This window comes from Salvelinus sp. IW2-2015, unplaced genomic scaffold (genome assembly GCF_002910315.2).
Source record: "Salvelinus sp. IW2-2015 unplaced genomic scaffold, ASM291031v2 Un_scaffold83, whole genome shotgun sequence".
In the NCBI taxonomy this organism is placed as follows: domain Eukaryota; kingdom Metazoa; phylum Chordata; class Actinopteri; order Salmoniformes; family Salmonidae; genus Salvelinus; species Salvelinus sp. IW2-2015.
Genome location: NW_019942514.1, coordinates 2,556,800 through 2,583,491, shown reverse-complemented (window position 1 = coordinate 2,583,491; position 26,692 = coordinate 2,556,800). Strand labels below are relative to the sequence as shown.

Sequence of the window (26,692 nt, the reverse complement as noted above, 5' to 3'; positions counted from 1 at the left end):
CCTCCCATCCAGGACAGGAAATTAGCACCGAGCCACAGTGCTCACACCTCCTACATCATGGCTTTTGATCTCTCGCAGCACTTTCATGTTGGGAGCTTAAGCAGAAAACCATGAATCCCAATCGGTAGCCGACTCCCGGATCACATCAGGAAGTCGGCAAGTGATAATCTCAGAGCGCCACGATTCCTATTACAGTCAAAGCCCCCGAGGTACAGTGCAGCCGAGGAACGAGGGGGAGGTGGGGGAGAAGGGATAGCGGGTCTCAGAGTCTGTGCTGTTTTTTTTGCGGGGAGGTTTATTAGAATCCTTATTAGCCGATGCCAATGGCGACAGCTAGTCTTCCTCGGATCCGACACATAACGAAAAAGACCTTACAGACAAAAATACTTTACAATATAAAAACATTAACATTACAACTAGGTTAGATAGGGGAGAGGGGTTGTGTTGTTTTTTGTGTGTTTTTAAAGCTAATATTGCTGTTTGCTTGAGTCATTTCAGAAGGAAGGGAGTTCCATGTGATCATGGCTCTATATAATACTGTGTGTTGCCTTGAATTCGTTCTGGATTTGGGGACTGTGAAGAGACCCCTGATGGCATGTCTAGTGTTTTTTGTGGTGGGCCAGAAAAAAATATTAGTTTAGGTCTGGAAGAAGGGGGAATGGGTGTTGGTTGCTGACGACAGTTGAAAGGAGAGGGGAGTTCGGTGAAGGGTACCGTGTGGTGTACGAGGTGGAATCGACTGCGGTCTCATCACGCCGCCCGGCCCAGTCAATGCAGTCTGGAGTTAATTTTATCCATGGCTATTTTTAGCTGCAAAAAAACATTGTTGCCTTTCAATATAAAACGCAGATGAAATAGTTTCAAACGCATATTTTGTTATGGTCTGCGTTTTGAAACTGCTAATGCACAGACCCCTGGTGTGTGTCTGTGTGTGTGAGCGTGCATTTTTGTGTGTGTGCGTTTTATCTCTCACGTTCTGTATTTTTAGCAGGGGAGGGGGTCAGATTGATATTGCAGAGCACTGCACTGCTCAGCATGAAGTTATTAGCATTTCAATTACCACCTCTTCGGCCTCTTACACCATGAACTGAGTGGAAGGACTGAGATGCACAGTGGGTGAGAGAAGATTAAGGTTGAAGAGAGAGACATTCAAGACACATAATATTAAATCAGATCTAAAGGAAAAAATACTGCTCAATGTGCAAAGAACATGCTCTGAACAGAAACAGAATTAGCAGGTGTTTCCAGCAAATGGCCAGTCACCTCCCGCCTCCCATCTAGGACAGGAAATTAGCACCGAGCCACTGTGCTCACACCTCCTACATCATGGCTTTTGATCTCTCGCAGCACTTTCATGTTGGGAGCTTAAGCAGAAAACCATGAATCCCAATCGGTAGCCGAATCAGGAAGTCGGTAGTGATAATCTCAGAGCGCACGATTCCTATTACAGTCAAAGCCCCCGAGGTACAGTGCAGCCGAGGAAGGGGTGTGGGGGGGGGGGGGGAGAGAAAGGTTCTTAGAGTCTGTGCTGTTGTGTTATTGTTGTGGCCAGAAAAAAGATTAGTTTGGTTCTGGAAGGGGGAATGGGGGTTGGTTGCTGATGACAGTTGAAAGGAGAGGGGAGTTCACTGAAGGGTACAGTGTGGCGCGCGAGATGGAATCGACTGCGGTGTCATCACTTCTGACCATAAAAGCTGCCTGGCCCAGTCAATGCAGCCTGGAGTTCATTTTCTCCATGGCTATTTTTAGCTGCCGGCAGAGCAATGCTACCTGGATGTGAAGGCTTTTGTTGCTCCAGGCAGCTGGAGCATCACTGATGGGCCGGTAGGTAGCCTAGCGGCTAAGAGCATTGGGCCAGTAACTGAAAGGTTGCTGGTTTGAATCCCTGAGCCGACTAGCAAGACACTTAACCCTAATTGCTCCTGTAAGTCGCTCTGGATAAGAGTGTCTGCTAAAATGTATCTGCAAGTCTTCCTTTTTTCCTCCGTGGCTGAGGGAACAAGACAGAAGGTTTTGCATTCACTTTGTAACCTAAAAAAAAAAGCCTCAAACTGCACTGTGGTGAATGTATCTCAGACTCAAAGGCTTTTAGTCATATAAAGAGCCAAACAGTGTTTTAATGAAATACTACTATACTACGTTAACCAAGGTATACTATAGTAGGGCCTTTGTAAAAAAAAAAGAAGAGGGTCATTAAAACATTGCAGGGACATTCAGGCATGCAACATTTTGACCGGAATATCATTTGTGATGGATAATGCAAAACGAGGCTACCCTGCAAATGACCTTCATGCAGATGATTATTTTTCTTGTGCTTTTAAATGCATGGTTAGTCATAGTTGTTTTGCTTGTTCACACTCTCCTGCACGTATGCCAACCGGTGCCTATTAAAGGAGCATTATGTCATATCTTTGTAATGTAGTGGAATGATAGTGTTTCCCACTTTTTTTTCTGTGACAAAAAAACATGTTTGGGCCCATACAAAATACCATTCTGAAAATGCAGCACAAAATGTTTTGTTGTCAAATGGGAAAGTTGCACCCTCCCTCTCTTCCATCAGCATTACTCAGAGGCGTGGGCATCTTGTCCTCGAGCACAACCAACAATAGCAGACTTTGGCAAGCGTCCAACGTGTAGAAATCGCTTTGCCATTTCCTGGTTGCTAAAATTGTACACTGTTAGCTCAATTTCAGTTTATGTGATAAAATAAGCAATTGAGAGTGTAGAGAATCATTGCACCATCTAAATCGCTTTGAATTATATTGTCAATAACAAAAGATATCGTACTTTCAGCTGTTTGAAGCTGGMMGACCAAACTGAAAGTAAGAGTCTCCACCGTGTTGCGGGGGAGGGGGAGAGTTGTTTATTATACGTGTTGTTGCAATTCACCTAGCTTCCTCAAGGGGGAAGCAAAGTTAGACATAGTAGAGCCGTACTTGCAAACATAAGCAACCATTTAAATTTATTTTGAGCCGGTTTATCCGGCTCAAAATGTGTCAGACAATTAAAATCAATGATTTACTTGCATGTGACAGAACGCTAAATTGTAGCTGGTCCCATCAGATAAAATGCCACACGTAAGCCCTATGCTAACACAAGTTCTGCATTAGCCAATTAAAATTGTCAACGTAGTCGGACGTGTTTCAAAACTTGTTCATGGAAGCGTCCTTAATATACCAGTCCAACATCATGTTCGGATCATCAAAGCAACTATCACGTGTATTTGACTGACTGGTCAAGTTTCTCTCTATCTAAAGTGTCCATGTAATTGTTGCAGATTGTGGCAAGGGTTTGAATCTCACATGAGTCCCCCCCCCCCCCTCCCCTTTGGAAAATGTAGATTTACATGTATTGTATTGCTGTGTTGAAGACGGACGTAGCTATAGCCAACAACTTGAAAATAAAGATTAAGAATGAATTGAATAGGGAGCTACCTCTTTCAGCCTTGCACAAAAACACACTGCTATTGCCTAATAATCATAGTGCATAGGCTATATTACATGATTGTGGCCCACCCACAATGTACACTAAGCAGTTTTATAATCATCTGCTTTGCCACATATTGTAACGGCAGATTTCCTCCTCTTGTCTGAAGAGGAGGTGTAGGGATCGGACCAAGACGCAGAGTGGAAAGTGTCCATAATTTATTATAAATTAACTGAACACTACAATGAAACAAATTAACAAATAGATCCAACCGAAAACAGTCCCGTGTGGCACGAATCTGACACGAAAGACAAACACCCACAAACACACACGTGAACCCCGGCTGCCTAAGTATGATTCTCAATCAGGGACAACATTGACAGCTGCCTCTGATTGGAATTATACTAGGCCGAACGCACAAAACCCCAACATAGAAAACAACACATAGACAACCCACCCAACTCACGCCCTGACCATACTAAATAAATACAAAACGAGAAAAAGGTCAGACGTGACATAACCCCCCCTCAATTTCCTGCAATTCTATGCATTTTACGACGGCTAATAGTGTGTTCTTTTTTACAATGTACGCTAAACGTAGATGTTGTAAGGACCTAATTTATATATATMGATGTGTGTGAAACAGKTAAACAAAKGCGTGGAATTTAGTCATATATGCGAAAATGTTAAAATGTATCARGATAGTAGTAGCTAGTGTCCTACTCAAGGATGCATCAATGCAATATRGGTTGGTACACAACATTTTGTTACAGACCAACGGAACAAAACTTAACCTTGAATTTGTAGGTTTAAAATATCCCTCTAGTGGTCAGGGTTGACCAATTTTAAGAAATGCCATTGGTTGGTGGATATAAAGTCTAAGGTCTCTGATAAGCCGGTGAAGCATTTGTTCCAAGATATAATCACTGCCACCTGGTGAGGTTAGCATAGGGCTAACGTGTGCCATGTTATCTGATGGGACCAGCTACTAATGTTATTCATTCAGCATTCCCTCGCTTAAAAGTAAACAAACGCCACCAAACAGATTTATTTTATGCCTCTGCAATCCCATTGTGCATTAGATGCGGTGGGTCCACCGGGACACCATAGGGTGCCTTTTAATAGTCTAAACTCACTCATAACTTACTTCAGGCTACTACTTTAACCACTCAGCATGCTACCTCTAAGAACGTTTCTCTCATGTGTATTGTGTATAGCGTTTGATGTGTGGCTCTATCTCTAAGGAACCACAGTCTTGTCACTGTATGGCAATGTAGTCCTATTACACTGTAGTCCCACGACGTTGTTTCTCAATGGAACCACAGTCTTGTCACTGTCTGGCACTGTATTCATGTTACACTGTAGTCCCACGACACTGTAGTCCAGCACTGAGACGTTGTTTCTCAATGGGCGGTAATCTAAGGATTAATGACAGTGATACATCTGCCAGTCATGTCGTCGGGCCCCACAGATGGCGAGGGACGAGGGACTCAACACGGGGACTGATTGGCACGACCACTCTGTCATTCATTACCGGATTCAATTTGAGCTGGGATGAAAAACGACCCTACCCCCAAAAACGATTCAACTACCAGGCCTATCTCTGCTGCATCATCAAAGTGGTTTGCAGCTGTTACGCTAGTCAGTGATGTAATCTAAGGCTAGCTCCCCAGTGTTTGCATTCATTGACTTTGAGTCAGATCTATGGAGTGACATCCACCACAATAACAACAACAATGACGACAGGAGTCCAATTCATTCGCAGCCTGGCACTACATATCCAATATACAGGAACAGTAACATGGTAATAACAATGCCGCTGGCAGAGCCTCGGGCTACGTGGCAGACAGGCTGTGTTTAGCCAGCCCTGAGTGGAGGGAGGCAGAAGTGTCTCAGAGAATTATATGTAAAAAAAATAATAATAAAAAAAGGCCCCCACTACAATGATTCCATTCTGGATTTGAGAAACACAACTGTCAATTCTGGTTTCTATAAACAAGATTATCTCTCTCTCTCTAGGTGGTAGGACCGCCGGCAGCAGGGGCCTTCCGGGAGAGGCCGGCCAAGCCCACGGCGTTCCGCAAGTTCTACGAGCGAGGAGACTTCCCCATCGCTCTGGAGCATGACACCAAGGGTAATCGCATCGCATGGAAGGTAGGATACTGCAAAGCATTCACTAGAGCAGTCTGTTGAGATTGTGCAATATGTGGAGGCTACAGTAGACATTTGTGAATGAGGTGAATTACTCCTATAGTGTACAATACTGTATGCAATTCATCATGTTCATCATTAGAGGGATCTACCTTTACTCTCAGCCTAAACTCTCAGCAGCATATAGGCCTACAGTAGGTGATCACATGTACTCACACACCACCTTAATGTAGGAGGCCACACAGTGTTGTTCACATGGAAACACTGGTGCTACAGTATGTATTATTATGCTGTCAATGCTCTACATGATATGTGATGTGTGTCGGTGTCATCTGCGATGTTATCATCCATTGTGAAACACAATGGGACGTTTGCAATGTACACATGTCACGGTAGGTCAAGATCAATGTTCTGCTTGTCCTCGGATATTGCCTGTGAGGACAATAGTCCAGACAGACCTGTCTCGGTCTTTCTACGTCTATGTCGGAATTTGTACCTGCTGCAGTCAGAAAGACTCAATTGTGCAGCGTTCGACACATCAGTTAGCCCAGCAGTGAGATTGCTCCTCCTCATATTAACCACGCTGGTTTATTATAGCCTCACAGCGCTGCGAGATATTCCACATCTTCTGCGTCGGAGTCGTCACCACCCACCGCACTTAATGACATTTAGAAACGTAAGCAAGGCTAAATGAATCAAAGCAAATAGGCTTTTTCTTCCTCCTTCAAAGAGAGAGGTGACACACTCTTTCCTGTCTCCTGGTGAAAACATTGTGAAAGCATCTGCATGAATTATTAATGTACAGTGTTCAAATGAATACTGTGTGGTGGATGGTGAGCTTTTACCACAAAAATGGCTTTCTTTGGGCTCTTATGAAAAAGCTCTCAGAAAAACGGGAATTGGTGTATAAAATTGTGCAGCTGTTATGGTTATTGATTTCACCCATGCACACGTGTAACGAATTCTCCTAATTCTCCCTGTCAGACTACTTCATTACTCCCCCACTGTGTGAAACATCTTGGAGGGATGACTGTTCATGTGTGTATAGCATACTGCAGGGAGCCTAGTCAAGCATGTGTTTGTGTTCTGAACTAGCATGCGATCCACCACGCATCCGTTTTGGTAGATTTTTTTATAATTCCGTATGAATTCACCCCCAGTGTTTTCATCCTCTCCTCTACTTTTAAAATCACTTCAAATAGAGTAGATGCCGGGCAGTGTAGTGGTTTGATAGGGGATAGTGAAAGTGGGGGCCTAGTCGATGATTGGAGCGAGCGCAGGGGCCACTGTGTGTTTGCACTGGGCAGCCCTTGGGGCAGAGGTTCACGGCTGGGGCTCTGGACTAATCTTGGCTGGAGAGTTGGCTATAGGAAGAAAAAAGAAAACAGGAAATAGCAGGAAAACACAAACTAAATTGTGTTGATTTAATTTGGCCTGAGTGCACGATCCGAGTGTGTGTTTACTGTGTTTGTGTGTGTAGAGGAGTGTGTGTGCCTGAGGTCAAGAGTTCACAGTCCCTGCCGGCTCTGTGTGTGTGTTTACGTGTGCGCGAGAGAGGGAGCAGGAGAGTGGTTAATGTCCTCATGATGGAATGCCTCTTAAATTGACCGTGAAATAGCCACAAACAGCATGTTTTCTCCAATAAGTCAATCAAACAAATATCAGTGGTAACATACAGTATAGGTGTCCTATTCAGTATGTGTGTTTGTCACCACCCCCCTGCAGCACCACACTTAGGGTAGAAAGCCTCCCTTGCTCCCCTCCCCTTTTCTCGTCTCTGCTCTCATCCAGTCATCCCCCTGTCTGTGCGGTAGGGAGCAGCAGCACATGGCTCTTCTTCCTCTTCTATGGAGTCTGTCTCTCCCGTCTTTCACAATCCCCCACCTCTCCCACTCTACTTCGTCATACGGATGGGCATTGGAAATGGTTTCAGCATCCAAATAATATCAATGGAATTTTTTCGGATTATCCGTATTGTCGAAATACATGTTTTAAAGAAAACCTTTGTTTTTGTTCAATTCAATGGAGACTGGCTCGTGTGACTCGAGAGAGCCGGTTTGCTGCGCACTGTTTGTTTTAGCAAAAGGATGGGGGAGGGGCAGGTGTGAGAGAGAGAGAGAGAGAGAGAGAGAGAGAGAAAGAGACCAAACCGACTCCCGCTTGTCTAGGAAGATACAAAGAAGGAACTGTCAGATGTGTCACAATACCCCCGAACTTGCCACACTGGGAGCCAAATTTGAAGTGGAATACATTGGAGCATTAAACACAATTGAACTGTATTTTCGGAAGGTCTGTGGTCACCATTAATGTAATACATGAACTATATAGGGGAGCTATTTCATAGTTTTTTCACAGGTACATTATTTTCCCATTTCAGTATAGCTACCCTATGCCCGGCGTGACAGTTATGGGGAGGGCAGACCGTCCGATATGCAACCTGGAATAAAAATGTAAGAGGACTAGTGCTCRTATTTAAACAAATCTCACATCTGTGCAGTTTGCGAGCAGTGGTGTTATGCTACATTGTATCATCGTTTCTTCTTCAGAGCTCGCTGGTGAGCAACATCTAATGTAACTTCACAGAGGCAAACACGAGTTCTTCAAGTTTAGCACTATATTCTTTATTTAACCTTTATTTAACTAGGCAAATCAGTTAAGAACAAATTCGTATTTACAATGATGGCCTACCAAAAGGCCTCCTGCGGGTATGGGGGCTGGGATTAAAAATAAAAAATAAATAAAATAAAAAAGTAGGACAAAACACACATCACGACTACATAAAGAAAGACCTAAGACGACAGCATAGCATGGCACAACATGACAACATGGTAGCGGCACAAAACAGGGTACAAACATTGTTGGGCACAGACAACAGCACAAAGAGCAAGAAGGTAGAGACAACAATACATCARGCAAAGCAGCCACAACTGTCAGTAAGTGTGTCCATGATTGAGTCTTTGAATGAAGAGCSAATTTGTRCCTGAACTTGCAGCTAGTTGGCGGGCCAGAACATAATTAGCCCAAGTTCAAGAACATTGGGAAACYMCGGCATTCCGAAATGTTTTTAAAAAGACAAAGACCTTACCTCATTTCACCTTTTTATTTGAGTCCGGGCAGGCTGACGCTTTCGGCAGTTATGCCTTCATCAGAGCTGAATCTAATCATGGTACTTTCAGAAGACGTGAGGCCAAGTCCAACGCAGAAAGGCATGAAGGAGAAAAGAATGCCAGCATTAAACTGTAATTTATTGATTGAAGGAAACTATATCAATGCATTTGATTCATGACAAGTCATATGATGGAAAAGTGAAAACGATTCAGATTCACGTTTGTCCTACGAGAGGAAATCTTAGCACTTCTCACACACATCACATAGGCCTAAACAAACATAAAATACAGCAGGAAACAAAAAATAGGAACAGTCAGACAAATACCTTTCCTACCCTCCCATCCCACCACAGCCTGTCCATATGAAGAGTGCGCACAATTGAATTGTCTGATTTGAGACCTGATGGGAGATCAAAGCAGTGGTGGAGTGGGGGGGGGGGGGGGGCTGGGGAAGTGTGATGTAGTTGATGTTTGTATGATGTTGTCGTTTGTATGTGTATGTTTAGTATTGTTTCTAAAAGAAAGGAAATAGCAGGCCTATAGGCTACTCCAGGGACATTTAATAGCCATAGCCTATACACTTTATTATTATACAAACCTTCAGAACATACAGTGCGAAACCTGAAAGAACTCGTGGTTCTCTAGGGTCAAGCGAATTGATACAATGTATTACTTGCGCACGCACCTGTGCAACGATATGTAGTTGAACAACATCGCTCCCAAACTGGTCCTCCTAAATTGTAATTCCAAGTTGCACGTCAATATATTTAGGGTCATATGACAGTCTGCTCTGCCTTTCCTCCCCTTCACACCAGGGCTGCCAAGAATATAGGGTTGCTATAAGACGTGAATGGGAAAATGGGAAAAAAATATAAAATACTGTAGCTCCACACTACCATGAGATGTATATATTTAATGTATTAGTTGCATGGTGACCACATCCCTTCCGAAAAACGTGTTTTAATGCAATTTTTCCCACCCTGTTGCATGTATTCAATGGATTCCTATAGAGGTACTGTAGATAGAGGACTCATCTTTGTATCTGTGCCATTATAGCGTCTGTGACGGAATGGGTAGCGTCATCGAGGCTATCTCCATTTCTTCTTCACGATTGGCTGATCCCTCCTGATGAGCCGGTTGGACATAATTCCAACAGGGACACCATCAGGAATCAGCCAATGAAGTTGGAAGTCCCACCCAGTTGACTCAACGGCGCTGCCCATGCTAAGACGACCTTTTGGCCCAAGTTACCAGTGGAGCGCACTCATAAAAACTGTCATAAAACGTTTGTTTTATAAAAATGTTTAATGTAATGGTCTATCATGTAGTCTATGTAGCAATGTCACACAGATCATTTTATTTAATTTGAGATAAAGCCTTAAAAAAAAAGGGCCTATTTTATTTTTATGAATACTCCACCAAGTAATCGAATACTAACGTTCGGATATTCAAATATTTGAATAACCGTGCTCAGAGCCATATATATATACAGTATATATATATATATATATATATATATATATATATAAGGAGTTAGGCCAATGTGGTTAAACGTTCCCGAGAGCGGCACTTTTTCCTCCATAGCCGTTGCTAAGTGATAATTAACGCTTCTGCGTTGTGCTGTTTTTTTCTGATAGTTTCAAAACCTATGAAGATGTTCAGTGAAAGCAGATATGCAATTTGTTGACYCCACAACACAGTAAAGACTTGGATACACATTATCCCCAATGCTAATCAATAAAAACATCTGTTCAATTTGCTACTCTTGTTTTGCTCTGTTACATCAGAAACATTTCAAGAATAACGTTTTTGTCACGCCCAGACCTTAGAGATCCTTTTTATGTCTCTATTTTGGTTGGTCAGGGCGTGAGTTTGGGTGGGCATTCTATGTRGTCCTTGTTTTGTATTTCTATGTGTTTGGCCTGGTATGGTTCRCAATCAGAGGCAGCTGTCTATCGTTGTTTGAGAAACATTGAGAAACATACTTAGGTAGCCTGTTCCCACCTGTGTTTGTGGGTGGTTATTTTCTGTTTAGTGTTTGTTGCACCTTTCAGAACTGTTCGTTGGTCGTTTTGTTGTTTTTGTTCGCGTGTTCATTAAAAGTATTATGGATACGTACCACGCTGCACTTTGGTCCTCCTCTCCTTCTCCCGACGACAATCGTTACAGCTTTATCTATGGGCGCTAYCATGGCGGCCGTTCTACAACCTGGCCTAACGCTCTATATGGCTCTGACCGTGCCCARCCCTACTTCATCATCACATTACCGAATAGTGGGAAAAGTGGTGAAAAATACTGGCCTGATCCTTTGTCTTTTTTTTACATTTTCCAAAACAAAGCATAACTAAAGTACAGCAGCTTTCCCCAACAGTCATGATCTGTCTGTTCTTCAGAGGATGGAAGGATGGAGGATGTACCATTATTTTGTAATGGTACAATTTGCCTGAACTCCTCTTGATAATAGTGAAGACTGTATCAGCATGTGTTTGGATTTGTGTTATCCTTCGTTTTGAGCAGGAGAGAAAAAGAGAGAGACGGTGTGTGTGTGTGTGTGTGTGTGTGTGTGTGGAGAGTGTGCGCACATGGCATCCACGCACCTGTGTTTGTCCGTGCACGTTTTTTTCCTGTGTGTGTGTGTGAGTGTTTTTGGTACAAGAGAGAATGCTATCTAAATGTCAAGGGCAAATTGAAAGCGGCAAGGTTGTTTCCCGAGTAGGTAATTTGGCTCTCTGGCTTTCCACTACAGCTGTAAAAGCCCAGTGCTGTAATGTGGCTCACGCAGGTAAAAGCTTTACACGTATGAGGAACATGTGCTGCCAACAGATAAGAGGAATAGTGGGAGTCTCTCTCTCCCGTGCGTCTGGCCCCCTGTCATGACGTTGGAGGTTGGAAGCCAAAGGCCTGGCTGCCTGGAACGGTTACTCTAAGCCAGGGTTGGGCAACTGGCGGCTCGCGGATCAGTTTCCAAAAACATTTTAATGAAAACATTTTGGGAACTCAGTCGGGGTCTCAATTTACTATTGAGAGTTAGTATAGTAGAATACACAAGATGCAGTTGTTTGTGCATCAGCAGTTTTTCTCTTGTTATGTCAGTCACTGACAGTCCTCACTCAGTTAGCCCAAGTCAGCTAACATTTTTTAGATTGGTAAGTTGGTCTAGCTGCCAGCTTTCTAAACTTATAGTAATTATGGGGCCCCCATTGACTGTGGGGCCCCCATTGATTTTGTTAGTCACTCTCACTCAGATATCATATAAAACATTGCAAATATGGCAAAATGTGTAGAATTGCAGGAGGTTAGCTGTAAAATTGCACTTTTTTCTCTCTGCCCCATTGCAAAATGAGTAAAATTGCTAAATCTTCTCTCCACCCCATCGTAAAATGTGTAGAATTGCAGCAAACCTGCTTCAAAATGGAAACATTTTCTCTACGCCCCATGGCAAAATGTGTAGAATTGCAGGAAATTAACTCTTCAATTTCTTCTCTCTGCTGTCAAGAGGGGGACCGCTAAAATGTTTTGCTCGCAAAATGGGGGGGGCTCCCAAAAGGCTAGGGCCGGCTCTGACTGCATGTGTGGGTATGGCTGTGGGTACGTAGACCCGCTAGCCATTGTGGCCCCTCATAATGAATTCCGATTTTTTTGTGGCCCCCATCAAAGTTTCCCATCCCTGCTCTAAGCACGGGACTACAGAAAGCCAAGTGCAGAGTGAAGTGCTGAAACATTTTTAGAACGCACAGGCATAGAAGTTAGAAGAATTTACGCTAAACTCCACTAAAGTGTGACTTTGTCCTTGTGTTCCTTGGCTATTTACCAGTGTTGTAGTACTCGAGACCGGTCTCGAGACCACATGTTGAGTGTCTTGGTCTTGTCTAGGTGTCGGATACATTTGTATTCGGTCTTGACTTGGTCTCGGACAGTGAGGACTCAGATATGTCTTCCCGGAGTAAAAAACTCWGAATTATCAGTTTCCATTCAGTCAGCGCATAAAACTGCTTCGCCAGGTCAAATATATACACTTCTTTCTTGAAACATGAATACAGTATCTTAACAGCCTTTTATATCTATTATAGACATGTTTGCGCAGTGGTGAACCTATAGGCCTTCAGTGTATGACAGGTTAGTACAGTGGTGAACCTTTAGGCCTTCAGTGTGTGACAGGTTAGTACAGTGGTGAACCTATAGGCCTTCAGTGTGTGACAGGTTAGTACAGTGGTGAACCTATAGGCCTTCAGTGTGTGAACAGGTTAGTACAGTGGTGAACTATAGGTCTTCAGTGTGTGAACGTTAGTACAGTGGTGAACCTATAGGTCTTCAGTGTGAACAGGTTAGTACAGTGGTGAACCTATAGGCCTTCAGTGTGTGACAGGTTAGTACAGTGGTGAACCTATAGGCCTTCAGTGTGTGCAGGTTAGTACAGTGGTGAACCTATAGGTCTTCAGTGTGAACAGGTTAGTACAGTGGTGAACCTATAGGCCTTCAGTGTGTGACAGGTTAGTACAGTGGTGAACCTATAGGTCTTCAGTGTGTGACAGGTTAGTACAGTGGTGAACCTATAGGCCTTCAGTGTGTGACAGGTTAGTACAGTGGTGAACCTATAGGCTTCAGTGTGTGACAGGTTAGTACAGTGGTGAACCTATAGGTCTTCAGTGTGTGACAGGTTAGTACAGTTTTTCCTAGCCACCGTGCTTCTACACCTGCATTGCTTGCTGTTTGGGGTTTAAGGCTGAGTTTCTGTACAGCACTTTGATGTAAGAAGGGCTTTGTAAATACATTTGATTTGATTTGGTTGATGCTTGTCCCATTGACTGCTATGTATTGACCTACGRATCAACCCTGTGACACWCTTCTTTTCCCATTGACTGCAATGTATTGAGAAAAACATCAACCTTGTGACACTCTTCTTTTCCCATTGACTGCAATGTATTGAGAAAAACATCAACCTTGTGACACTCATCTTTTCCCATTGACTGCAATGTATTGAGAAAAACATCAACCTTGTGACACTCATCTTTTCCCATTGACTGCAATGTATTGAGAAAAACGTCAGCAACATTTGACCATTTCACCTGTTTCAACTTAGGAGCACATGTGCTCCTCCTGGTAAAAAATGTCAGCAAAGAGCCCTGAGGGGCCCTGCAATCAGAAGACATGGCAGCCGCTCGGCTCTCAGTAATAATGGATGAGATGAGCGGAGGTCTGTCTGTCTCTGTCTCCTCAGTCAGTAGGTTAGCCCCTCGGCCCCAACAGCAGCCCACCAGCCAGACGGCCTGAGACTGCAGCCTATCCGGACCTCCAGACCCAGAAACACTCCTGTTCATTTCATTACAACTTCTACTTTATCCTCTGCCTGCATCTCTGTACTGCCTCACTGCTCTGTGTCTCGTCTGAGTCTTCTCTTCTCTCTCTGTGTTGTTTTGTCCTCTTTTTTTTGTCCTTTTCTTCTCCTCAGCCTCTCTCATGTATTCCCATTTGTCATTTTATGGAGTCAAGGGACTGAGGCGGGAMGCATTTCATAAGAATATAAATGCTAAATTGATTCCTGCCCGCAAAACACCCAGCTTGGGGAGGGAGGAGTGAGACAGGAGGGGGACAATCAATAAATCTGATCAAGCGCTTTAGGAAATGAAGAGAGTAAGCGCTCCTAGGGGACTGATATCCATCTCCTTGGGATGATTGAATTACGCACTGAGCGAATGGGAGGAGGGAGAGTGGGAAGGGGTACCGGGAAACAGCATGCGTGTGGAGAGGGAGTGTGTTGTGTGTGAGTGAAGGGGAATGAATAAAGGGGGTGAGGTCATTGCAGACACCTCCGTGACAATTTTTTTTTTTTTATTGTCATTTAAAAAATGTTTTTATCTGGAATATACATTTTTATGTGTCATTCGGGGTTCATTCGGGGTCTAGTGCCGTCCTTTCCTATTTGTCATTTATTAGTAGGCCAATACAATATGTTAAACAGAGAGTGAAGAGGTGGAGTGGATTTTTATTGACAGCCCCTGTGTTTCAGTGATTGTCATGGTTTCTTGTTTAWATTGCTGATATTTTATACCTTGGAACATACGCTCACTGGCTATTATAGTTGCTGGCATGGAGCCTTCAGTCTTATATCAACTTTGTATGGAACCACATTATGTGATGGRCCTGAATTATATGAATGTGCTGTACATATTCCAAGGTAAACCAGTATTCTGAGGACAATGCTAGCTGTTTGAGAATTGAAACTAGGCCCATAGGCTATAGTGCTTGAAAACTCATACCTTCCCAATGTCACTCTCTTTGTTAGAAATGTCCTTGTCTCGTTCCACTTCGTGCATATGTACCTTCCCTTCACCATATATGAATGTCTTCTTATCTTCTCAGAGGACCTGATACGTTTGTGAGCGAATATCTGAATAGAGAGAATAAAACGAGGTTAAACATGCGCACTTGCTCACTGAAACTTACTGAGCGCTTTGTACTCCACGGGGAATGTTTTGTGTCATAAGGAAGAAATGAAACACAATAAGAGAGAGAATAGGAGGAATACTGTACTGTATGAACATGCCTCTCGGGAGGAGAAGAGAGGAAGGATAAAAGAGGAGAGAAGTCCTCAACTGCACAGCAGCATCAAGGCCCACTGCCAGCCTGCCTCCCTCTCTGCCTGCACTCCTCGCTCCCTGCCTACTTGCCTCCCACCCTTCTTACCTCCCTGCCTGCCTCCCACCCTGCTTCCCTCCCTCCCTGCCTGCCTCCCTGGAGGGGTTCGATGTGGCACGCTGTGAAGTTGGAATGGCAGCTGTCGAGCTGCCAGGCTGCTGGGGGAGCGTCGGCCGGACACACGCGGCGAGGTCTCGTTTGCAGGATAACTACCGCCAGCCGCCCCTCAGCGTTTCACAGTACACTCAACGTGACGCTCACTGGCTATTGTGCCTGTACTATAACCCTTCATGGGAAATGAGACAATAGCTAAATATATTTTGCAAAAACACAAAGGTTGCAGCTGAAGCTTTTAATGAGTCCTAAAGTGTGGAGAAGACCCCCTAAAATACACAAAATTGTCCATATTAAAGCTGCAATATGTAACTTTTTCTGCAACCTGACCAAATTCACTTAGAAATGTAAGTTATTGAAAACAAGTCTAAGAAGCGGTAGATCTGTTCTGCGTGCACTATTTCTATGCTTCCCGGTCTTAAGTTTAGTTTTTGCGTCAAACAGCTGAAAATACAATATATTTGGTTATGGGAAAGATATTTCACAGTGGTTTAGATTAAGAATGCACGATATATCGGTGAACATATCGGAATCGGACGATATTAGCTAAAAATGCCAACATCGGTATCGGCCCGATGTCTAGTTTAACGCCCCYATGTGCAAAACTTATGTCAAAGCTGACGTGCATACCTATATAACGTAGGTACATAACGTAATGACGCCACATAAAATGTTGCGCTATAAGTGCAACATAGCATTCCTAAACTAGCCCACAATGTCTGCTGTGTGGATCGAGCAGTCAACAAGTCGAGCAGTCATTTGAAAGAGTAACAAAATTTCAGCGAAACAACTCAAAGGCGAAATCCATTAAAGCCAAGATAATTTAATTKATTGCCCTTGATAATCAACCGTTCTCTGTCGTGGGTGATGTTGGCTTTCGCCGACTGGTCGAGCACCGGTACTGTCACGTTCGTCYTAAGAATTATCGGACCAAGGTGCAGCGTGATATGGTTTCCACATATTTKTTAACTGAAAACGCACAAAAACAATAAAGAATGAACGAAACGTGAAGACAATGGAGTGCCCTCACAGGCAACTACACATAAACAAGATCCCACAAACACAGGTGGGAAAAATAACTACTTAAATATGATCCCCAATTAGAGACAACGATTACCAGCTGCCTCTAATTGGGAATCATACAAAACACCAACATAGAAAAAGAAACTAGAACACAACATAGACATAGATATACTAGATCACCCCCTAGTCACGCCCTGACCTACTACACCATAGAGAAACAAGGGCTCTCTATGGTCAGGGCGTGACAGGTACACACTACCAAGTGCGCTATTTTTCAGATGTTGCCCTACCGGAGTTACACAGTAGTAGCACTGCTATTACCTTCACGACATGCATACTATGGAACGCCGTTTGGGTCTTTGCGTGTCAAAAAAGATACAGTAGCACTCTCAAAGCTGTACAAAAAAGTCTGCAAACAAGCAAGCACAGGCCACAAACAATGTGCTTACAATATGAAGGCTGAGGAGGCTATGCTGCTCAGAGACAGCGATATAAATCTCAAGCGTACTGAACCCCCACAACAATGTCTTCTCCCTGTGTCCTCATATAAGCCCACATGTTTGCTTGTACGGCTGAGCAGTGACAAGCCAATGCAATCCTCAACCACCCCACTAAAGAAACAAGCCAAGACTAATATTGACATGTTTCGACATGGTCCTGGAACATGGAAAATAAGCCCTGGAGTGCGTTGTGGTCTTTGGGATGCTAGTGTAGTGTTGCCCCCCCCCCCCCCCACACACACATCCCTGAGCTCATTCTCCCTGCACCCTGGTGAGCTCAGCCTCAACTACATACAGCTGGCTCCCCCATGCAGATGGTGAGACATACTGTACACCAAATCACACACGTGTGCACAGGCAAGCACACATAAGCATGCAAGCACACACTCTCATTTTCTCTCTCAGTGGGGAATAAAGGAGTTCTGTACCCACATACAGAAACAGGGAGGGAGGGGTAAAGAGAGACCCACAGAGAGTGAGGGGACAGGACGAGAGAGACAGAGGAAGGATAGGGAGGGCCCGTCTGCCAATGCCACAAATCTTGTTCCTGGTGCTGTCACCCCTCCCAGAATAAGCCAGAGATCTATTGATTGGCATTCGTATTGCTCGCGGGCGCCGACTCCAAATGGAGCCTTTAATTAACTAAATGGACCGGTTGCAGCTGCGAGCAAGCTCCTCGCCAGCAAAGGGAATGAGCCGGGTTAAACTCTGCAGACCTCCCAGGGTATCAGTCAGGACAAATGGGATGGGGGCTGAAGAGGGGAGGGGGGTCTTTTACGGTCCTCTATCCCCTATGTCCTCCACCCACCCGCCCACCTCCCATCCCATTTCCTTATCACTAACCGGACCCCTGGCCGTCACTCACTCAGTCACCCATGGGATGAGGACGCACGCCACGAGCCAGACTTCTTTTTCTTCTGCCAGCGCTATCGCTGTCTCTCTCCTTCCCCGCGCACCACTCTCATTCCTGTCCACTCATCCATTCTGTCAAAGGTTAATTGGTTTGGAAATGATTCGATTCATTCTGSACGTTAATGCTGTTATCGTGCTTTTGTTATAAAAAAGAGAGAGAGAGAGAGAGAAAAACTACCCCACACACGCACTTAAGCCTAATTTAAAATAAAGAAAAAATAAATCCAATTCAATCTACTTCGACTCCCTTTTTCTTTTTTTGGGGGACCCGGGCCTGTCCCCACAAGTATTTCCTTTAAATTATGGCAGAATTTCATTACCTTGAAAGCTTTCTCTCCCCCCTCCCTCTCTCCCTTCCCCGTCTTCTCTCCCTCCCTCCAATACTTTGAATGGATAGACAGCCCTAATGTCTTTCTTGTAACCTCAAGGTCGGCATATTTGGATCCGCAGAAGCGCTCAAGGGTCCCTGTGATTAATGCACTGTACAAAGTGCCTTGGAATTATGCAGCGGCTGATGGCTGCACAGAGCGTGCACACACACACACACACACACACACACAAACACACATACCCCGGATAGAGGTGCCCCTGTCAGTGCCCTTGTTGTGGATCATGAGAGAAGCATTCATATTCAAATCGAGTTACCCAGAGGCTCTCGATTTCTCCCCACTGCCCCCCACGCTCAGTCCCCAAGGAGCTTTTACGCTCTGTTCTGTTCATTATGTCACATCTTTGCTTACCTCGCCTTTGTGCTTCCATTCCTTCCAATCTAGCTGCTTACATGTAGGCCTATAAGCTGAAAACATCTAACTCTCGAGGCAAACAGGGATCTCAGAAMTGTTTCTGTAGAACTCAGGTCTGCATGTACTCTTTTTACATTTCAGTATGTGTCCCTAGGCAGTTCATTTGGTTACTTTTGAATGTCATAGAGGAAAACTTGGGGTGTTAAAGCAGTTCCCAATCTTCGACGAAACAACCACTGTTTGATTATCGCCGTAGTCTTGATGTTTCCTTTCACAGCTGCCATGACTGATAAAATGCGATTTAGTTATTTATTTATTTATTTTTGGTCACCGTGATGAAGTTCTGTGAGTCATTGTGTGACGTACAGGCCTCTGCATTGAACTCATCTGGTGAGCAGAAGATGCCATCTTAGCTTTGTTAATAATTTATTTGGTTCCCCAGATGTGATTAATGCTTAAGTCTGTGGGAAGCTTTCTGAAACCCTTTGGATGTACTTTGTACATAAACAAACCAATAAAACGTTTGGCAGCATAACAGATCTTCTAATATCTATCACAGAGATTGTCATCCTTTTATTCGTTTCGTTATCTAAGCTGAGATCATTGAAAACACAAATTATCCTCGGGAATTTCTGGTTACTTTTTACAGTGTGTTGAGTAGACCCCGTTGCAATTGTACTGTAATGGAATAGCATCAATGCAGTTAGGCCTGGGCCTAATTTAGACCACCCGCAAAGTAAATTATGGGTTAAAAAGGAGTATACGCTACGGCTTAGAAGACATACAACTTCCTGTTTGCTTCAGTGGTCTTTTCCTTTCCTGACCGCAGTCATTTGAAATGGCAACATATGTAGCAGCCTGGCCGTTCTCCTGATTGAATGGCATTTAAAGGGGCCGGAGATGAAATTGAAGGAGTTATCTGTCTCTGGTGGGAAGTGGAGGAGTAGTAGAAGCCTCTTGGGTCCCCCAGTAGGGGATGTGGGGCGGGAATGATGGGATGTGCACCTTGGTAGACTTGTGTGTGTGTGTGTGTGTGTGTGTGTGTGTGTGTGTGGTGTGTGTGTGTGTGTGTGTGTGTGTGTGTGTGTGTGTGTGTGTGTGTGTGTGTGTGTGTGTGTGTGTGTGTGTGTGTGTGTGTGTGTGTGTGTGTGTGTGTTTTGTGTGCGCGCATCTGTTTTTATGAGTGATTGAGAGACATGAGTTGATGATGCGCACTAGCAGCTCCGCCTCAGTAATCTGTCCTAGTCCGTCTAGGGACACGAGCCGTATGTGAGAGGATTGCACTAATGCAGTTATGATTCTACAGTAGTCCCCCTGCATTAGGATAGGGGATGTCAATGGTTTACTGACAGATGTGTCAATGAGGAATCTGCTTTGGTGTTCGACCACCACACCTTGCATGGCTCCAGCATTTCCTTATCACTCCCTTGTATCCAGGCTGTCAGAGACAAGAATGTATAGAGGGAGGGAGGTGGGGGCTGGAGGGATGATAAGGGAGGAAGAGAAAAAGGGGGGTGGGAAAAGAAAGGCTTGAGAAAAAAGTGAGAGATGAACTAGCAATAATGAGAGGGAGAAGTGTCAGAGAGAGAGAGAGATAGAGAGAGAGAAGACATAGAGAGGAGAAGAAATAGCGAGAATAAGGAGGGGGAGAATAAGGAGGGGGGAGTCTTCTCCTCCCCTCCCGTTTTGCAGTAGATGGATCGCGCCGCTGTCAGGATGTCACCTTGCCATTGGCTTGTTCCACATTAGTAACAAAGGTGCCATGTGGGCCAGTGGCACATGAGCACTATAGAGAACATGACACCCCCTGGCAATCAGAGGAGCCAAAGAATAGAGTAGAAACCCATGATGCAGACGCACAATATAAACACCCTGCTTGTACCTGCTGCAGAGAAAAGAGAAAGAAACATCAGGCTACTGCTCTGGTGTATTGTAAGGTTGTGTGAGGGTTGCATGAGGGAATTGTTGAAATGGAGTTTGTATGACATTTTTCTTTATTATGGAGGAACTTCGGGGGTGCCGCCGCACCTCTAACCTTTATATCGCTCGGACCTGACCGAGCACTATTGGTAAATCTGACATGACTGGAGCTGAGCTTCACCTCACCGGGACAACCTTTGGCGGCGATCGGGGCGTCTTCGTCAGCTTGCAGCAGGCAGGCCCTAAGAACCGCTGAGAGGGAGGATTTGCCCTCCTTCTTCCCCTCCTCCCCTCTGATCCAAAGATCAGAATTTTTGTCTCTGCTGTCGCCCATTCACAACTCTTCCTCCTCGACAGAGACTCCCACAGCACTGGTTAGACTACTTGAATGACCCATGTCATTCCTCACTGGCAATTAGATAATCGGGCTGCCGCTGGACACCTCCTGTAACAAAGTCAATGGTTTGAGAGGAGAGGGGYAAAAAAGAGAATGAATGAAAGGAATGGCAAAGAAGAGGGAAAAGATAAGAAGAACAGATGATTAAGTGCTCTTTTGGATGCACGAGCGGCTAGCAATTCCAAGGCTCTTTAGTCATGGTAGGGCCTGTCTCAATTACCCTAATGAGGGAGAGTGACTGGCTGATTCCTGCCTGGGAAGGCAACGGGAGTCTAGGTCTGCCAGGCGCTACGGGGGGTGGGGGGGGATACGGAGGTCTTGCCAGGTTAAATGGAGCGTGCCTGGACCACACTGAGGAAGAGTTAGCTTGCGGTCCYACACCCAACGCCCTCCTGGTGCGGTTGGACCTTCTCTCATCTGGCCTATCAGGGAATCCAGTTAACCCCAGATTGCCTTGGACACTGGCCTTTTCAAAGCTACCGMTTAGCCTCAATATAGACCAGGCCCTGCAGGGCACACAATGTTACAATATCACTCTATTTCTGCCCGACTTGTCTTAGGTAAAGGCAATTGGAATGGTGTTGTTTTGGATGATTTGAAAAAGCCAGTCGGCTACAGTGTACCACTGTCAGACACCGCAAGATCTGTCTTCATAAGTTCTTGAGGTTGGGAAATGAAGGCCAGCATATAGCCAAGCTATTATCCACACCCCATACCGATAAATCCAACTTGCAAAAGGGCAAGAAAGTCAAGGTCATGTCAAGGCCACCTTAAATCACGCTGGGTTTAGAGTATAGGCTATTCCATTTATTTTGAGCCTCTTAGACTTTTGCGATTTCATAATATATTCAGTCATTTGTCCCTGACACAATGTCAAGAAACAAGGCCCACAGTGTACACTCTCACAAACACATGACAAYGCGAGCTTTTGTCAATCGCCTCTCTCATCGACATCACCCTCACACCCCTGGTGTTCCCCCGTCCCCATCACGACATTCAATTACCATGGTTGGCCCAGAGCAACTCAACACCTCTGAGCTGAGAGTCATGCTTGTTCCCCCAGGGATAGGAAAATATGTCAGTGTTTACACTGGTTTAGTACTACACGTCTGCAGTGCAGTAAGTCCTTGGTATTCACACACTCTTTGTCCATGGTTTCCCACCCACTATCTATGTCCAGCTTTGCCATGTGCAGTGTTTTTTCAATACAACCTCAAGAAAGAGAATGTTGCTAATTCGTTTGAGTTGACGGCGACACTGTGGTGTACAGTTAAAATACAGAGGCCAGGCTGCTTTCAATTTACAAGGGGAAATATCCAGATATTAGCCTAAACCACATGTTTATCTGTATACAATTTTGTCCTCTTACTTGAAAAAGACCTGGGTTTCATTTCATGAAATACTGGGTACCTATTTCATAAAGTGGCATCAGTTGTTATTCCTCAGGCTAGATTCCTTGCTATTGATTTCTTTCAAGAGCTGCGTCCAACCATCATTTCTTGTTCAACTTTCATTTCAATCCCGGTATTTCATGCTGCTAGACAGGAAATTATTGAGGGGGGGCTAAACCTTCCTCTGATAGCCATGTCACCTTTCATTTTCAATTGCTACACAACTGAAATCATTAGTCATTCTTTTTTTCATAGCACCAAAAAAATAAAAAAACGTCTAAGCCTCAAAATGGTTTGATTGAAAAAGCACAGTGCACCCTCAGCCTCCTGCCTCTTCCCTCTTTCTTCTGCACACTCTCGATCATACATAAGAAATGGCCTCCATTTCGACACTGTTAATGACCTCTCCTAATGGATCTTTGTCATAGAAGTTATTTATGACAGAATTCATTTCAATCTGTCAGTCTGGAACAAAACTCGGCCCAGGAAATTGCTCTTTCCGAAGTCCCTGCCGGTACCTTACAGTACCAGAACGTTTCCCCTCCCTCTTTGGAAGAAAAAAAGTATATTCTGGACGAATGATTTAGCTTATTTGCAATAAGTTGAAGTGGAATTGTGATGCGGTYGCCAGAGCGGCGTTGCGTGTGAAAATGTCAATAGCCGAGAGTGCAGAGTCTCTCCTGTCAGCTCTGACGGAAGACCAACGGCCAGCTCGGCCACCATTCGTCTTCCTGAGTGAGTTTTCTAATAACCGTAATGGCTGCAGTGATAAATTATCGCCAGCCTGTCAGAAGAACACAACGCGGCATTTAAATCTAACAAAGGACCCTTCCTTTTACTAGGTTTTTATATATATWTTTTTTACTTTCCCCATTTCCGCCAAGGACTATTTGAGTTGATAGTGGTGGTAGCGAGCAAGCCATTGACTGCAGGGCCAAAGTATATCACCTCCCTAAGTGGACGGAAAATCCTTCGCTACTCCATTCTCCGACACTTAAGCAGAATATTTTACAGCTCTCTGCCAAATGTCTAAACGAAGGCCCCGGTAATTGTAGGCCGTCGTCGGAATTATGCAGCAACATCCTAACTGCGTTCATAACCTGCCTGATAAGCTCTCACTTTGGTGAAGTGGCAAATTCGGGATGACAGTTGATTGGTAAAGGGTAGGTCTTATTAACCCTGACCCTATCACATGTCCTTGCCTTGTGTTTTTTCCCCTCTACGGAGGTAACTGCWGTCCCTCCGTGAGATGTGCTCTGTAATTGGAGCAGCGGGAGACGGTTTGTTACCGTCCCTTCAGGAACAGCCTAGTGGTCAGCTCGTGGAGAGATGCCATCCTACCATTTGTCAGACAGAGAGCAATTTCCCAGGCATCTGTTTCCATCCATAACCAGAGGGAAAAAGGGATGACGGCTTTAATATCACCTTATAGCTCACTGCAAGGGCCCGTCTCGCACCCACCGGGCAAATTCCATATGACCTTGCATCTACACTTCAAATGTTCAGTATTTACAAGTGACGTATTTTACAACAACGTGGAGCTTCTGATATTTATTAGCAGATCCCTGCCATGGGGAATGGAGTAGTGCCTTTTGGGCGTCGGAACGCATGTTGAAATATGGCGTGCAGCAACTGAATTCCTGACATTTTTGTGCTATGCTACTGCAGCTCCTTCGCCCCTGAGGTGACAGAGAGGCTCATACCTCATCATCTTCTCCTAACCAAATTCTTCATTGCAGGTTTGGCGGCTGTTCATTGCAAGTTTTGGGGTGCTGTGACTCTTACTGTGGTATTGTCAGGACTCGTGTTTTAACTAGACATCTGCTWTCCTGTTTTAGAATATCAGGTAATACATTGACATTACATTACACTAATTTACATTGTGCACATCAAGCAACCCGGGTGGGAAATTAACACCCGCCAAAATGCGGTAGATTTTGGCATTGGGTCATAAGAATGTCTATTTCACCAGCCACGTTTGCGGGTGGTCACTCACATCAGGGAACAATTTTAATTTCAATCCAAAGCCCAAATGTAGAAGTTGTTCTAATTGACCTGAAAGGCAACTAAAGTGTGACTTTTCCCTCTTGTTTCTTGTATAGTTACATCGTTTAGTACACACACTAGCAGTGGTGGAAAAATTACCCAATTGTCATACTTAAAAGTAAAAGTAAGAATACCTTAATAGAAAACTACTCAAGTAAATGTGAAAGTCACCCAGTAAAATCCTACTTGAGTAAAAGTCTAAAYCGATTTGGTTTTACATATACTTAAGTATCAAAAGTAAATGTAATTTTTCAAATAAACGTATGTCTCAAAAGTAAAAGTATAAATCAAGTTCCTTATATTAAGCAAACCAGACGGCACCATTTTCTTGGTTTTTATGTCTTTATGGACATGTTCCGACACTCAGACATCCTTTACAAACTAAGTATTTGTGTTTAGTGAGTCCAAAAAACAGCTTAAGTAGTACTTTAAGTGTWTACTTAAGCACAATACACCATTGCACACTAGGTTGTTTTTTAAATATTAGTTTGCTTTCTGCTGGTAGCACAGCTGTCTGCTGGTAGCACAGACACAGAGCTAATCATCTCTGACAGACATGACAGACATTACCARGGTAATGGCCAGCACCTTAAAGGGGCAGCTGAATATGTTTGTCTCACCTAATGACTGAAATATCTTGGGGTAAATTGTGCTCGATTGACCATTGAATAATCATGTCTTATCATAAAAAAAAAATGGTGCTCCTAAATACCAGCGTTGAACTTATAATAATAAATAAGCCTTATCACCCAGCATTTTGATGGCAGTTTGTTGGTTCTTGATGTTCAGCTGTACAACCGTTGATCTGTTTTACTTTTCACCATTGTATCTACATTTTTATTTTTAGCATACACTGGTTAAAAGACTTCGCTCACAAAAATGTAATGGAATTGAGCAATATGCCACATTACTTCTTAAGCGTAAATCATAGTCCACAGACGCTCGAACGCGCACCTTCCCACAATTCCCAACCAACGCGTCTCTTGGTACGCATCCTCTATTAATTTGAATGTGTTGACAGTTGGAGAAATTGCTTGAGCTGCGCTGAGAATTCAAAAAAATGTATGAAAGCCGGTCCAATATTCTAGAACACTGCTGTGCGTACACATTTGGGGTCTGTTCATAAATTCACTCTGGAGTGACAGAGTGTGCTCAGAGCGTTTGTAAATTCAGAGCGTTGTCAGATTGTCCGTTCGTAAATTCAGAGAGTAAATTCCAGACACCACCCATAACAGCAGCACACAGGCCGAGCAGCAGACAGAGGACAACATTGTCATCCTGTGTGACTCCAACTGAAAATACCTTAATGGTAGACGGCTGTTGACAAGGAGAAGAGTGAGGAAGATCTGGTGCCCAACTACGCAGTCTGCCCTTGGATTCCTGGCAGAGCAGAGACTGAGAGCACCGACGCACATAATCTTCCACACATGGACAAATTATCTAAGCAAAGACAGGGGGATGTAGCCAATGCTCTGAAGCAGGTGGCTATAACAAGTCATACAGGCCTACCCCACAGCAAAGTTAATTCTTTCCACCCTTCTTCCCAGAACAGATATACATCAGAGAGTCATCCATTGGATAAATGTTGAAGTGTCTCGTGTGCTCTGATTCAGAATGTGCACATACACTATATAGATATAAAAGTATGTGGACACCCCTTCAAATTAGTGGATTTGACTATTTCAGCCACACCTGTTGCTGACTGGTGTATAAAATGGATGCCACCTTTCCAACAAGCTTAAGCTCACCATGCGCAATGCCAAGAGTTGGCTGGAGTGGTGTAAAGCTTGCCGCCATTGGACTCTGGAGCAGTGGAAACGCGTACTCTGGAGTGATGAATCATGCTTCACCATCTTGCACTCAGACAGACAATTTTGGGTTTGTCGGATGCCAGGAGAACACTACCTGCCCCAACTGTAAAGTTTGGTGGAGGAGGAATAATGGTCTGGGGCTGTTTTTCATGGTTCGGGCTAGGCCCCTTAGTTCCAGTGAAGGGAAATCTTAATGCTACAGCATACAATTATATTCTAGACGATTCTGTGCTTCCAACTTTGTAGTAAACTTTGTGGTCCCGTGTGGCTCAGTTGGTAGAGCATGGCGCTTGCAACGCCAGGGTTGTGGGTTCATTCCCCATGGGGGGACCAGGATGAATATGTATGAACTTTCCAATTTGTAAGTCGCTCTGGATAAGAGCGTCTGCTAAATGACTTAAATGTAATGTAAATGTAAACAGTTTGGGGAAGGCCCTTTCCTGTTACAGCATAGCAATGTCCTCGTGCACAAAGTGAGGTCCATACAGAAATGGTTTGTTGAGATTAGTGTGGAA

At 44.2% G+C, this 26,692-nt stretch overlaps 1 protein-coding gene across 1 annotated transcript in view; it reads left to right on the top strand.

Moving 5' to 3' along the window:
* The window catches only part of pacrg (PARK2 co-regulated), a 270,269-nt gene that overhangs the window by 28,079 nt on the left and 215,498 nt on the right, over window positions 1-26,692 (top strand). The window contains exon 2 of the mRNA XM_024135096.2: window positions 5,446-5,580. Coding sequence (XP_023990864.1) covers window positions 5,446-5,580 — 135 coding nt within the window. The remainder of the gene's footprint in view (window positions 1-5,445; window positions 5,581-26,692) is intronic.